General features: G+C 47.7%; 1 protein-coding gene across 1 annotated transcript; it reads left to right on the forward strand.

Annotated features, from left to right (window-relative positions):
- The first annotated feature begins 1,425 nt into the window (after window positions 1–1,425).
- Window positions 1,426–2,415, forward strand: GPR55 (G protein-coupled receptor 55). The gene has a single exon (XM_026040019.1). The coding sequence runs from the start codon at window positions 1,426–1,428 to the stop codon at window positions 2,413–2,415; it is 990 nt and encodes a 329-aa protein (XP_025895804.1).
- The last annotated feature ends 12,399 nt before the right edge of the window (window positions 2,416–14,814 follow it).

Consider the following 14,814-nt stretch of genomic DNA (forward strand, 5'->3'; position numbering starts at 1 on the left):
TACTAACCCCTAGTGTTACTTGCAGTATTTACTTATTCCTAGCGTGCTTTACTGAAATGCCCTAGAGCTTGTGCCTTTCCCTTGGCTGAAAAATCAGGTATTTCACCAAAGGCAAYGCTACCCTGGCAAGGTCTGGCAAGGCTTTGTGCTTTTTATTCAGTTATTCTTCAAACTAAAATCTGTACGAAGCTTTGGGCTAGGAGATACAGAGCTGCTTTAATTGCATTTGACCCTGTTTCCTTATAGAGATACACAAACCTGACTGTTTTCCAGATCCACTGCTTCCATACCTAGTTGATAAACTCCATAAAAAATCCTGGATCCAACTTGCAGCTTTTCGGGCCAGTTCTTTCAGAAGTCTGAGCTAGAAATCACCCGGTTTCCCCAACCTGAGCAYATTAAGCTCTGAGCTCATTCTCAATTCAGAGAGTTATTTCTATTATCACTCATTCATTCCAGCAAGTCACCCCAGCTCTGACATCCAGTCAAACATCATCATCTCCATCAAAAGCAGATCTGGCAAAGCCCAAAGTCTACCCAGCTCGTTAATTAGCATTTAGCAGCTCCCCTTGCTCTCGCTTCCCCTCTCGGGCTCCCACATATGCACTCGCTCTCAGTCTCACACGYGCACTCTCCCTCTCTCTATATATAAATATATATGTTGCAATCATACAAATACAACTGTTTTTTTTGTTATAGTTGTTTCTTTAGCAAATTCCAGCCCTGCCTAGAAATGCTTATTTGCTGCCTGCCACCTTCTGTCCTCCAAAGCAAAAGTTCTGTTTCTAATGAGCTTCTCGAGCCTTCTCCACTGCCTACTCCATTCACCCCTACGCAACAGCCCAGCCTGTCGTCTTCAGCTGCCCTACTCAAAAACTGCATCTAACACAAGCACTATATGAAATAAACTTGTCTACATGAGTGCAGAGGCAGTAAGAACTTACCACCAACAGCTAYTGACGCATAGGGAATCACAGATGTGTTTGGTATTCAAAGTATATCCCAGCCATCACTTTGACCTGACCTACTAGAACATTCAATGGATGAACTTCTGTGTCATGACATCTCTGAACAGAAGCATTATGGACATGTACATACCAGTTACTTGCTCCAACCAGAGCATCTCAGATTTCTCAAAAGCATTGACCAGATAGTGGATGCTGACCACTTGCCTGCAAGAAGCAGGCTCCTTTAGGACAGATTAAGACATTCAGAATGGAAATGGAAAGATCTGTGCTTAAAAATGCAGCTTTGCTTTCATACTTAGACAAATCAAGTGCCTAATTCAGACTGGGAGGMGGAAGGGAAGGACAGGAAAAGAAAGGGGAAAAGAAAGAGCTGTATCCAAATCTATTCCGATACATCCAGAAACTAACCTGGGGCCTTGCATCTTCCCAACCTCTTCTCCGTGTGGTTTAGGGAGACATGAGCAACCGCAGCGAGGAATGCGACTTTAGCACCATCGACAGCTTAGCCAAGACCCTCCAGTTGGGCATCTCCATTCCCACCTTCGTTCTCGGCTTGGTTCTCAACACCTTGGCGCTCTCCATGTTCTGCTGCTTTTGGAAGAAGCAGACCAAGACGTCCATCTACATGATCAACCTCGCCCTCGCGGACGTCCTGCTGCTCCTCTCGCTGCCGCTCAAGCTGTACTACTCGGTCACAGAAGCGCCGGGGCTCTTGTGYGCCTTCATCGAGTCCCTCTACTTCGTCAACATGTACGGCAGCATCTTCATCATCGTCTGCATCACGGTGGACAGATACATCTGCATACGGCACCCCTTCGAAGGCCGGGCTAACCAGTCTCCCAAGTGGGCAATCCTGATTTGCTGCCTCATTTGGGCAATAGTTTGGCTTTGCAGCAGCCCCATGTATGCGTTCCACAAGAACGAGAACCTGAAGTGCTTTCACAACATGTCAGAGCAGGCCTGGAGCATCCCCCTCATTGTTTCGGTGGAGATCTTTGGATTCCTGATCCCACTCTCAGCCATGGTTTTCTGCTCRGTTCAAAACATCTTTATCCTTCTGAATCAGAAAAGCAGAGGGAAAAAGCAYGAAGAAGACAGCGGCTCCTTACGAGTCATTACCATCAACCTGGTGGTGTTTTTGGTGTGCTTCACACCAGTCCACCTCGGGATCTGCCTCCAGTGCCTGGTGCGACAGCACGTCATAGAAGACTGCAGCCTGAAGCAAAACATCAGCTTCTTCATCCAGATGTCTATGATATTTGCCAATCTGAACTGCTGCCTGGATGCCATCTTTTATTACTTCGCCGTGAAGGAATTCTGTGAGAAAACGAGYGTGAAGAAGGTTATTGAACTATGTCCTGCCTTCAAGCCTTGTGCTTCGAGACAGGATTGCCTGCAGTGGAAGAACTTCTCTTCCTCGGCTCCCACCCGCCTTGCAGGACTCTGAAGGTCACCCATCCCTGACACAGCAGCACGGTCACCGCAGACGGGAAGGCAGAGGAGGAGAAAGGACAAGGTTTTCCTGCTGAATGTGAGCCTCTTCCTTCAATGGGGAAAGGGAGAAAGCAGTGGGGGAAAAAAAAAAAAAAAAAAGAATTTATGTCATAGCATTACGTCCTTCACCTTGGTATCTGCTGATGGTATCTTCATGGAAACACTTGCCAGAGCAGAGCACCACAGAGTGATCCGAACGCCACTTAGAATCAGCCTTCGCCATCGCTGCCCCGGTTTCCCTTTTGCCAGCATGCTCAGACACTTGCTAGGACCGGTCAAAAACAGAAACAGTCATTTCAAAGCTTCTTCCTAGCTTCGAAGGCAGCCAAGCACTACAGGGCCAGCACCCTGACTCTGCTCCCCGTGTCTGCAAGCCCTACACGAGGCTGCCAGCTCAACGCAGACACCAGAACGTGGTGTGAGCAGCTTGGCCTGTTGTCACCTTGAACCGCAGCCCCTTGGACGCAATAAACACCGACCGGGGCCACCACCAAGGCCAGCAGCCCCGTTCTGCAGGCAGAGGACAGTTTGCCAGGTACAGGGCGCTGAGCCCCGTGCTTCTGTGATTATCCACGCTGAGAAATCAGCACTTTCTAAACTAGCATTTTCTAAACTAGCTTTGCACATGGAAAATAAAAGAACGGCTTCAAATACTGCGCTTAGCGACCGATCCCACATGATAGTAAGTAATTATCACTAAACTTAGGCCAAAGATACAGTATGACACATGCATTAACGTTTTCTGCCTGCCTTCTCATGCTTTCTTGGAGGACAGGAATTATGGAAGCAAGGAGAACATAAAAATAGGGGAAGCCTTCCCCGTTCTGCTTTACGAACCCCTGGATCCAGAGGTCTCACGACCTTTCTCTGTCAGCTCTGCTGCCATTTCACCACCCCGATGCCCCGTTTAGCCCTGAATTTAAACTAAAGGCTCTCTTCTTGTAACTCAAGCCTGCAGTTTCTTCAGCTGTGATGTTGGTAAGATTCACGCTGCCTTAGCAGGAACATTTTCACATAAAGTAATTGCATTAGGCTGCTCAGAAGCAGGTCTTTGTTCCAGTGTGGAAGTTCTATTTATTCAAAATGTGAAAAGAAATTTGCTTCTGTCTGGAGAGAAAAAAATGCAAAGGGGAAGGGGCTAATTTGCTAGTTCAGAAAATAAAATTTGCAGCCGACTGATTTCTGTACAAATTACTGATTGTGGAAGTAGAAAGCTGCACGCATCTACCGTGTGAATGTTTTAAAGCCTGTTAGTACTAAAAGCATGACAACAGCTGAGGAATGAAGGAGCTCAGAGGAAAAGCAAGGTTTTTATCATCTCCACCACTATCTGCAGAGTAGCAAGAGGAACAGCTTTCCAAAACAGTGGGTTCTCAAAGTATTATTTATTACTGTCTCGATCATTCAGAAACTGCAGCCTTTTCGATATGAGTTTGYCTGCCTTTTTGCACCTTTGATATTAATTTGCATCTGAAAGCTATGTGGGAGAAAGAACATGTTCTCCCAAACAAATTGTATGCACGAGCTGTGTGATTTTAAAATATATTTTAATTCCTCAACGGCATGGCAGTGTATTATTCTTATCTGATTGCTTCACGACAGACTTTTACCTGGCTTGACACGAGCTGGTCGGGTACTGCTCATGTGATGGAGGGAGAACGGACACCGGGCAGGATTAAATACAGGAAATACAGGAACAAATACAACAAATATAGGAAAGATTTTACTGTGTCTACTTGTATTGCATACATATACACACATACATGTCCCTATATTACTGAGGCTGCACTTGTTACGTGGAAGAGCATGTGGAAAAGAGCATTTCATATTTGGAACAAGAGTAAGTGCACAGACCTAGCAGGCAGAGAGAAATGTTTCAGGCTCTCCCAGCTGCCTATGGGAGAAGTTTGGTGCCCAGGCCCTGGGGGACCAAGTTTTAGCTAAACTAGTGTTTATAGCAGAGCCTACCTGGCAGCACAGACCCAGCGTGCATGGGCAGGGAGACAGGAGCTCCTYGGGGAGCAGCCCTCTCTGGATGGGATTTCCACTCTCAGAAAGAAACCCGCAGTTTTTGTTCTCAGTGAAGGGCACAGGGACCTGCCTGTAAAATGTAGCTCTTAAGAACAGGGAGAGATGAGACCACTAAGTACCCCAGTCAAATAAGTACCCCAGACTCAGCCTACTCAGCCCATACAGCACAGAAAACTCAGTCACAGCTCCCAAAAGTTATTTTCTCTCCTATTTATCATTACCACCACAATCTAGGTACATATAAGTTTATATGTCACACCATTTGTCTCAAATTTTGCCTCATACATGTAAATGAGAGCAGCCTGCCTAAACACCCTTTAGCTTTCTGACAATGAAGGAAGAGAAAGAAGGAAGGAGTCCAGCCGTGTGGGTTTCACGGTGCTATTATGATAGTCAAATTTTTATCATAGAAAAGCAGATCTTTTGATTAAGAGGATGTCACTTTCAAGCCACTGCTTTTCAAGACGCACACTCATTTGAATAATACACTTAAATTCTGTCCCTGACTTACCGCTAAGATTACAGCTCTTTTGAAAACAGGATTTTCCATGCAGGCTCCCCTAAGGAAAGATGCTGTTAACGCGGGAGAACCTCCGGCTGGTTGTGTCTCTAGTGCAGTGACCAAAACGAGTACAAAAATTCCATGCAGCTTGAGAAGACGCACACTTTTGATGCTGAATCAAACCGAAAAGGAGCTGACATTTGAAAACAACAACAAAAGCCTTCCTGAGTCAATACAAGTTCACAACTTCTGTCGTTCAGTCTGCAAACTAATGCTCGCTTTTCCCTCCATGTTAGCTGTAATGCATGTAAAGATGGGGGGAACCTAACTGGGAACCCCAAGAATATCCAGCTCTCCTCACAGGGAATCATCCGTACTACAGTGTCAAACAAGGACTGTCCCAGTTTTAAAAAATATTTTTTTTCCATCCTGCTTTCTTCTCCTGGATTAAAGAAAAGCTGATGCAATTAACCACAGATTTTCAAGAGTGGGTGAATTTAATCTGAAGTCTTCCGGAAAAGAACATTTCGGAACATCCAGCTGAGAATACACATAAAAAGCTGTTTCATTTGTACCCAATCTCATGCTCAGTAGAGGCATGGACAGATATTAAAGCAGAATTGACTAAGGAAATACCAATGGTTACTTATCATATAATGCTGGTTAAAAAAGCCCTGACCTTGCATCCGCTAGTAATCTGACCTGCATAATGACAGAAATCCTGGTTTAATGATGAAACTCCTTAGAGACTGGAATTCATTCCTGATCTAAGATTTTTATCTGCTTAAGTGAACACATTCTCAAACTAAGCAAGCTATACAAATAGACAACCACCATTAGCCTAAAAACTAAAATAATGCTAGTAATAATAACAAAAAAGAAGTCACACTTCCTTTTACTCGGTAGGCTCAGGGTTTGAGCAGAGACCACCACRGGTTCTGCTACTACTTCTACACTCACTCCAATTTTCCCACATTTTTGCAYGGTGCTTTAGCACTTTCCCTGCTTTGAATTTGTTTCTCCTTGCACAAACCTCTGTGGATCATATTTATGCTCTGAGGTCCATGAGGGAAGCGTGTGCAGGCAGTTATCAGATGAGGTACCACCTTGACCTGTCATCGTGGCTCTGGGGTCCCATGTGCTGGGTCTAGCTTGGCACGGGCCACCTTGCAGCTTGTGCAGAGCCTCTTAACGCTACGAAAAAGAAARAATGGTAATATTGCCCTGAAAGCCACTTTGAACTAATCTGAATGACTTYTAACCCCCCACTAAAATGCTGTGAATTCAAGCAGTTTAGTAGCAAGCAGAAGATCTTAAAAAGAAGACAATTTCCTACAGCCTTCACATAACTGCCTTTAAGATAAAAACCTAGCTTTGCTTTCATACTTAAACAAATCAAGTGCCCAATTCCGACTGGGATGGGGAAGGGAAGGCAGGAAAGAAAGGGGAAAAGAAAGAGCTGTATCCAAACCTATTCTGTTCCAATACATCCAGAGACTAACCTGATCACACAGATTTGGAGGCTGAAAGAGCCTCTGAGGGATGATTTCCACCTGCCTTTTCATGCCAGGCTGGAGTGGGCAGAGCCAGGACACGCTCTCCTGGCCCAACTTTGCGGCATTTTAATCTCACTAAATAGGTCAGAGCTTCCATGAGAGAATGAGCAGCAGCCATTCCTCTCAAACTACCTTCAAAAAAACCCAAGGATTGTAAATTAAATGCTGCTTTAGCACCTCGTGAGAAGAGCAGCCGACTCATAACCTAAGACAGCTGCAAATCACAAAATAAAGTTAGAACAGGCCGACACACTGAAACTGATCTTCAGAGAGATATCTTTACTAAACCTCAGTCTTTGTGGGCTGCTCTAAACAATATCTTACTTAAAGGTTATTCTCCAACACCACAACTTAGTCTGTCCAACATGCACGCAAATGAATGAAAGAGAAACCAGGCTGAGGGTGTTCCGAGAAGGACACAGCTTTGCGAGGCTCGCGCCAAAATGACTTGGAAGTTTTTCCCCCTAGCTTGTCACCTTAGACTGATTCCTTCCCACAAGTTTGGGTGGAAGGACTGAGGTGTCCAAGAGCAGAGCRGAGGAGCTGGAGCCAGGCAGCATCTGCTGAGAGGCCCCAGTAGCAAGGGAGAGAAGACACGAGCTCCTGAGTGTCCAGGTCCTCCACGAAGCCTCTCCATCCGAGCAGAGCCTGCACCAAGATGCACCAAGAGCTCTGCACGCAAACCTGTTGCCTTCTCAGACAATCCTGCACATGGTCATGCTGCCATGGGCACATTCACACCCACACAGTGTGTGGGAGCCGCAGGGACACCACATGGGTCAACACCTGGAGGACAAAGGGACGCCAACCACAATGCACCAAAGAGGACTCCAGTCTTCCCAGGAGGTGGTTCTCAAGGGAAGGAAAGGGAGAACCATCACTGCAAAACGGGGCAGAAACGCACTCTCACACAGCAAATCAAGGAGAAATCTATGTGACTTTGTTATCTACCCAAGAGTAAGAATGAGAACGCTGCACGGGGATGGTTAGATCGCTACTTGGTGTGTTTAATAATGCAGAGAGTGACACTGAGATGAGCTACACGGACACGGTCTCCGCTCCGGCAGCTCTCCCGCCGTTGCCAACACGTAGAGCAGGAGCAGAACTGCTCCGAGGCCCACAGCCACCAAAAGAATGGGGAGAACCTTCTTCTCCTAACACCGACCTGCTCTCTCTGTAGAGGGGAAGGAAACCTGGAGGAAGAGGGAAAGAGGATGCTGCAACATGTGGTGGAAAGGTGGCTGTCGCCAAAGGAGATCTGAGACTGCTGCAGTTTGACATGGGAAACCACCTGAAGYAGCTTCAGTCCAAATCTGCCAAGAAAGACCCAAATCTGCTCTTGGAATAAAYACATGAGAGACAGCGAGCCCCTGTTTGCAGCCTAGGGAGAGAATAGTGTCTCTGTGGATGGGTCAAGCAAGTCCCCCCTGCAGTGCTCTGCTTGCCACCCCACAGACACATCAGGAYGGACACCAAGGCAGAGGTCCACACAGATTTGCCATGTCCTTCAGCTACAGTTAGCGGTTTCGGAACGGCTAAAAATATTTATCCTGTAAATACGCGTGGGGAACCCTGCGCTGCTTCTAAAATCAGATCTGAAATGACTTTCTGTTGCTAAGAGAGCTACTTACAYGAGAATAGGATTCTTAGGAACTGATTGCCACAAAATATCACTATGCAATGAGCTTGTGCAGTTCTGTGTCCTCGGTGCTAGCCAGAAAGCTGCAGAGATACAAAACGTAGCCCTCCAGCAGGGACACGTCAAGCCCACACAAGCAATCTGCTGTTTATCTTGTTACATCTGGCAAATACAGAGATTAAAGTGTTAGCAGAGAAACACACATCACCAGACTAAGAACAGCTGTATTTCTAGAGCGTCTTTCATCTGAGGAACTGAGAGTGCCTCAAGAGGAGAAGCATTATTTCTGGTGTGTACACTGCTCTTCAACTAAGTCATAAAAATGGGGAGAAAAAGGGTAAATTAGGGAGTAACACACTAGATACTGTAATGCAGGAGGCCGTATAAGGAGATTCTGCATCCATGGAGCAGAACAAATGGCCTCCATCRGAAGTTTTGTTCATATTTGCTTCACTTGAAAACGCCTATAAAATTATATGGAAATTCTCACTGCATCATGCCACATGGCCAAGGCATCGCCAAGGACAAATCCATGCAGAAATTTTTTCTTCTCTTTTTTAAATCCCTGCCATTTCGCCCTTGCAGATGCGGCTTAGGGAAGGCTGCAGCTGCACCTCTGCTCTGGGGACTCGTCTCTAGAGCCAACTTGGCACCGCTGCATCGTGTGCGGCTTCAAAGGCAGCGAGAGCTGCAGTGCAGCCTGCCCTGCAGCACCAGGATGTGGGCAGCGGGACGTCACCCGAGGCCGGGGCTGCTGTCTGAGACCCTTCACTACAAAAGACTCACCCAGCGCCTGGCACTGCCCCCACATCATGCAGGTTGCTTTTAGATRCTCCAGGTGCCTATACAAAAGCCCTTCAAAAACCTTCAGAGACAGCCCAAGGAGCAGTTGAGTGAAGTCTCTTGAGTCTCAGACCTCAAGAGACTTGAGTCTAGACCTCAAAAGACTGCACAAAGCGGGCAGGAAAAGCAGTAGTTCAAGAGCAGCCAAGCCCTGGTGCTCCCCTGCCCTCGACTCACCGCTTTGCAAGTCCTTCACACGCAGCCGCCGCGAGGTGAGGAGCAGCCCTGGCTTGTGCAGCCTCTCAGCCGAGGGCCCTCGCACCACCTGGGCAGACACATCTGCTGCTCCACAACCCTGGGCAGAAAACAGCAGCAAGAGCCTTCAAGATCGCTCCTGGGTGGGAAAACCCAGCAATTTCTGCAGTCCTGCAAAGCCTCCAGGAGCTCCTGCAACAGCCCTGTGCAGCATGTCCAGCACCTCTCTGCAACGAGGCTGACGCCCAAACACCCTGGGTGCTGATGCACCAGCTGCATCCCAGCACCACTCCYGCCTGGAAGCCCACGGTTGCACCTGGAAGCACAGCAGGAAACAGGCTGCTCCCTATAAGGCATTAGAGGCAGAAAGTTTTAAAAACACAGGATTTTTTTTCCCCCCTCCTGTGAAAAAACAACCTCACGRACCTACAGATTCCCAATAAAAACCCCCACTAAAATCCTGCAATATAATTACACTGAATTCTTCCCAAGCTTTTCCTCCCTTTCTCCGTATGTTCTTAGGCATGCCTCGTGCAGCACAATTCCAGTAAAATCAGAGACCTACTCCCATCTCCAGCTCCCTGCTTCTAACTTMCCAAAATGATATTATTGCAAAGCAGAGCCTCAGTGACTGGATTCCATTGAAACTTCAGGAGATKGCTCGACTGCTTAAATTATCAAAAATAAAACTTCGCAAAGTGTGTTTGCTTGTTTGTTTTTGAACAAAATAGCAAGCACTAACCTTACTAGAGATAGTGAGGTATCACATAAAGTATCTCTTCCTAAACCAGCTTCTTTTTAGGTTTTTGTAGTGGAAACGCAGGCACTCTGAGAATTAAATCTTTTTTGAAAGGTTGACAGCACGATTCATTTTGAGTCACCTGCTTCTCTAGATGAAGTGAAATCATATTTCCCTCATGTGCACAGCAAAAGTTCTCTCTCCTCCTTTGATTTCCACTGCAGGAAATTTACCTTGGGGAATTCAGCTGGATCACCCTTATGCATGCATCCCAGTCAAACACATTATATGTTGGCTACGCTCTGCACAACTTGGTCTAAGGGCTGGTTTTKGGGAATACACAAAGGCAAGTGGGAGCAGGAGCTGCAGGCGTGAGAAGCAGCGTGCGCTGCCCTCCGCACCACGCTGGAAAGTAAAAGCCCACTCCATTACACCAGCACTCATTGAGAGCACAGCTGAGGGCTTCGAGTATCATCACTTGCAGATTTCAGTTTAACTCGGCGGGAATTGCCCTCGTGTCGGCTCAATAGTGTAGGCAGGGTAAGAAAAGCAGCGAAAAAGTCTCACCGTGAAATAAAAGCACTTGAGGATCCTCTGGCTGTGACCGAGTGCTAGGTCTGCTATGCAAAAACGCTGCTTGGGTTGATCTTTAGGACAGAATTTCACATTTGTCAGCTCCAGCAGACAAGCCAGCAAGACTTCTCCCCTGTGACAAGCTGACAAGATTTAATACATAATTATTTCACAAAGAACATACAGAGTTCTCCTAGTACATGTCTCTCGGAGCATAGGAGTAGAGAGCAGCAAGGAACCCCTGCCTTACCCTTGGTCTGCAATTCAACCTCTCCACCGGCTTTCTGCCTTTTATACCCCCTGCCCCACTCACACAGCTGTGGGGTTTTGGTCTCCTGCTTTTAAGCTGTTTCCTCCTTCCTGCTGCACCGTGCTTCCTAGCCTGCCCCTGCACAAACCGAGCACCGTGACCAAATCATCTTAAAATCCTGTCTGCATCCAGCTCACCCAGAGCCCCTTCTCGACATCTAACCCTGAATTTATTTGCAAAGAAACTAGARTTTAGTGTGGCAGAAACTCTGTTCCATGGCAGAGTTAGCATCAAGACAAGCACTCACCATCATTAGCCTAGGCTTCCAGTTCTCATTTTTTTTTCCATTTGTTCCTGAAAAACAAGTAGTCTGCTGTTCGCTTGTTCAGTTTGGCTGCAAAGTGAAGAACACACCGTGATCTTAGGAGAATTCTGCAGCTTCCCAGAGATCAACTGTCACTCTAACAAAGGTTTTAAATGGTGGCACTTTTGCTTTTTAGGAGCGGGTGCTAACACGGTTGGGTTGGGCTTTTGTTCCACCACACCCGCCCCAGGAGGGGCCCAACTGGTCCCGAGCCCCCACCATCAAGGCCCATTTTTGGGTAGATTTGAAGAGGAGTTGCAGAGCCCCTGGGAGAGCTCAGGGCCCGGCAGTGATGCCGGGGCCAGGCTATGGCCCTGCCAGGCAGCCTTGCTGGCGAGCAACATCTGACAAATCAGCAACATCATCCGCGACTTAGCTCTGCAGCCAGCAGCATCTCSAAGAGGCAGCTCTTAGGAGGCATCAGATACTGAAATTTTTCCAAGTGATTAAAGGTAGTGATAGATATCCACAATTTTACGGGGTGCATGTGCTCTAGAAGTTCATTCTCAATTGTCAGAGAGTGTAAATCCACTCAGGGCAGAACTGAAAGCTGACATGGACCCTTAAACCTCCTTCTCTGCAGAGAGGTTTATGGAGCCTGAGCCTAGCAGAGGCCTGAGCAATCTAAAATCAGAGCACTGATAGCAGTAAGTGGAAACAAAATATGTCATGAAACAATCCAAATAAATCACTGCCTGCTCCTTCTCACCACAGGCAAAGCTACCAATACACACGGACAGGATGATCCCAGAACCACCTGCAGCCTCTCAGCAAATACTTCCTATGAAACATGCTCAGACTGAGATTTATTTCTCCTAGTCCTGGAAAGTACCAAACACATCCAGCTCCCCTCAGCTCTCTGAGGTAGCACTGCCTGCTCAAATCTTTAGTATTTCAGGCGACAAATTTCCATGGCCTTGGCTGAAATGCGGCCCCACTCCCATTCTAAAGTCTTGCACGTAAAACTCGGCGCTTTAAGTGTATGTTCCACATCACACTGCTCTGAGGCAGAGGAGCCGCAAAGCGAGGAAGGTTCCTCACTCAGCTGGCCCTGCTGATCCGTCCCCACAGGCTGATCCGTCCCCACAGGCTGATCCGTCCCCACAGGCTGCACCCCGGGCAGGAGCGCAGCGCTGGGCCGGGGCAGGGGACCGGCGGCCCGTGCCACAGAGCCCCTGCAGCATCTGYGGCCACCAGCCGTGTCCCAGGGCGGCCCAGCAGCCTCCCTGCCCACAAAYCCTGTCTCTGAGGTTCACGCCAGGATTCCCACACGTTCCTTCCCCTCCCAGAAAGTCACTTCTTCTCAGGGTGGCTTCCCCTTTGCTAGAGAGCCGAGACTCTCTCTTTGGAGAATCTGGCCCCGGTTTCCCACATCATTGAGCAGAAGCTGCAGCTTCTGCTGCGCCGAGCGCTGTAGCAGGGGCTGAGTCACCTTTCCTCCTCCTCCTCCTTCACGCAAGCAGGGAGACCCAGGGTGCCGTGTGTGCCGGTGGGCAAAGAGCAGCAGAGGAACGAAATGACTCTGTGCTTTGGTTTCCGTCTGCACAGAAGCTCCACCGTGTAGCGCCGAGATCCCGTTTCCCATCACTGGCCCTAAAGATGCCCGCACACTCTCTCAGCAGCCAAATGCCACCCAGCTGCCCCTCTTTGGGGTACCTCTTGGGTACGAAAGCGCGGAGGACACAGCCCTTCTTCATGGGAAGAACATGGAGATGGTCAAGGAGCTTCATGCCCACGTCCAGGTGCTCTCTGGGAGCTCCCCCTGYGCTCCACGCGCCCGCTCCACTCCTCCAGTGGGTTGTACATGCGGAATGGGACCCGGCTGCATCTCGGAGGCTGAATGTGAACCAGCCAAACACAAAAGCACCAAACCAAGCGCTCGCGTTTGCTCTGCGGTGCCACCACATAGGAAAAGAAAAGGTGGGGGGGACATGTCATCATTAGCACCGACATAACAAACACAAATGGTTTTACAAAAGGATTGAGTAGCTCTTTTTTCCTAGCCCGTTGCTTATGTGTTAGGAGGCTAAATTTCTTGGCCACTCTGAGCAGCATCTCCCTCTATCCTCCCTCCCCTTCGACACTGGGGTGGAAGCTGCTGCTGAGCACAACAGCAGCAACCTGTGGTTATGTGTGGTGGCCCTTTGCTTCTGGGGGAATTACTGTAACATTCACASGTGCAGTTTTTCCTCTGAACTCGCATCTTTTCCTGAGCACAGAGTCATAAGTGAGAATGCTCTTAAACAGAAAGGGTCAATATGTCTTAGTTCAATAACCCAGCTCAGCAAGAGAGGAAAGCAAGCACAAGAGTTCAATTAATTCAGATCACAAGCCTGATTGCTAAATAAGCATCAAGACTATAGCACTAGTTACTTATACTTCAGTGGTTGTGGTTATTTACAAAAAAATGCTAAAAAGTTTAAATACTTGTCTTTAGAATTGCTTACYGGAGGGGGAAAACAGGAAAAGGATGTGGCCTGATAAATGGAGTATTTAACAACCTCATCAGGGTTGCATTTATTCACATGAATTTCATTTTGCTAAGAATTAATGAGGGTGAGAAGTCCAAAGAGCACCTGTACCAGTGCACACTGTTAGCTGTTCAACACGATCCATTCTCATGCAGAAAGACAGAACCCTCTGACYTCACAGCCACAGTCTTCCCTAAGTCCTCTAGCCTTTTACTGACGGTGAAGAAAAAAAGATCTATTAAAACCTCCCCAGCTCCCACCAAGGGAAGAGAGCAGCCCTTTCACCCTCCAGGCCATGGGAAGACTCCTGTCTATAGAGCCTACTGGCCTAACTGCATCTATATCATAGCATACAGCTATACGTAGTTATGTAGAGATATTTAGGCTTGCTCAGAGTTCAGGCAACCTCAGCAGTTTCTCCGAGCTCTGCATAGTAGGGACAGCACGGACAGATGGAAACACGTAGAGAGGAAAAGTAGTAAGCGTGAAAAAACTCTCCTTACTGATAATAATAAATGAATATATACATATTTTAAATATGAGTGATGTAACTGAACCACAACCAGGYGAACAGCAAAGCTGAACCAGAGCTGAACCTCCTACTGATGCCCATCAGGGCAGACATCTGCCACCCTCCCAGCTCGGCCATATCAGGAAGGGTCGKCAAACCTGCTGCCTGTCCCTTCCTGTCGCACTGTTGTCACACGTCCCTCGCCAGGAGCAGCCCGAGCGGAGGCTCCATCGTGCCGGGTGCACTGGCCACCAGGGCACCCACCTGGGGTGGCCACCACCCTTCTGCTCTTGCACCTCGGAGAGAAGAGAACGGCCGCAGGTTTGAGCTCGGAAAACAATCGAATCTGGAGGGAAGAAAGCATAAAGGAAACATCAGYAGGAAAATCAGAATGGAAAACTCTTATTTGCACTGTAGACACGACAGAAAACTGCCTTTTCCACAAGGCAAAAACAGAATGYGTGCTATTAAATTGCATTTCTTCTAGGCGCGATGCCTCAAAGACGGCAGAATAACACACAACGATGCTAACAACTCGTTTCAGGAAGAACTGGTTCCTTAAAACAGGTTATTTAAAGCTATTTCTTGTGCCAATGCCCAAACCTTTCTTTCCTCAGTCTCTGGTACTACAAGCCACAGAGAATTAAATCTATCACCTGCTCTGTTCTTTTCCAAACA

This window comes from Nothoprocta perdicaria, unplaced genomic scaffold, assembly GCF_003342845.1.
Source record: "Nothoprocta perdicaria isolate Ctin4 unplaced genomic scaffold, notPer1 scaffold_25, whole genome shotgun sequence".
NCBI lineage: Eukaryota > Metazoa > Chordata > Aves > Tinamiformes > Tinamidae > Nothoprocta > Nothoprocta perdicaria.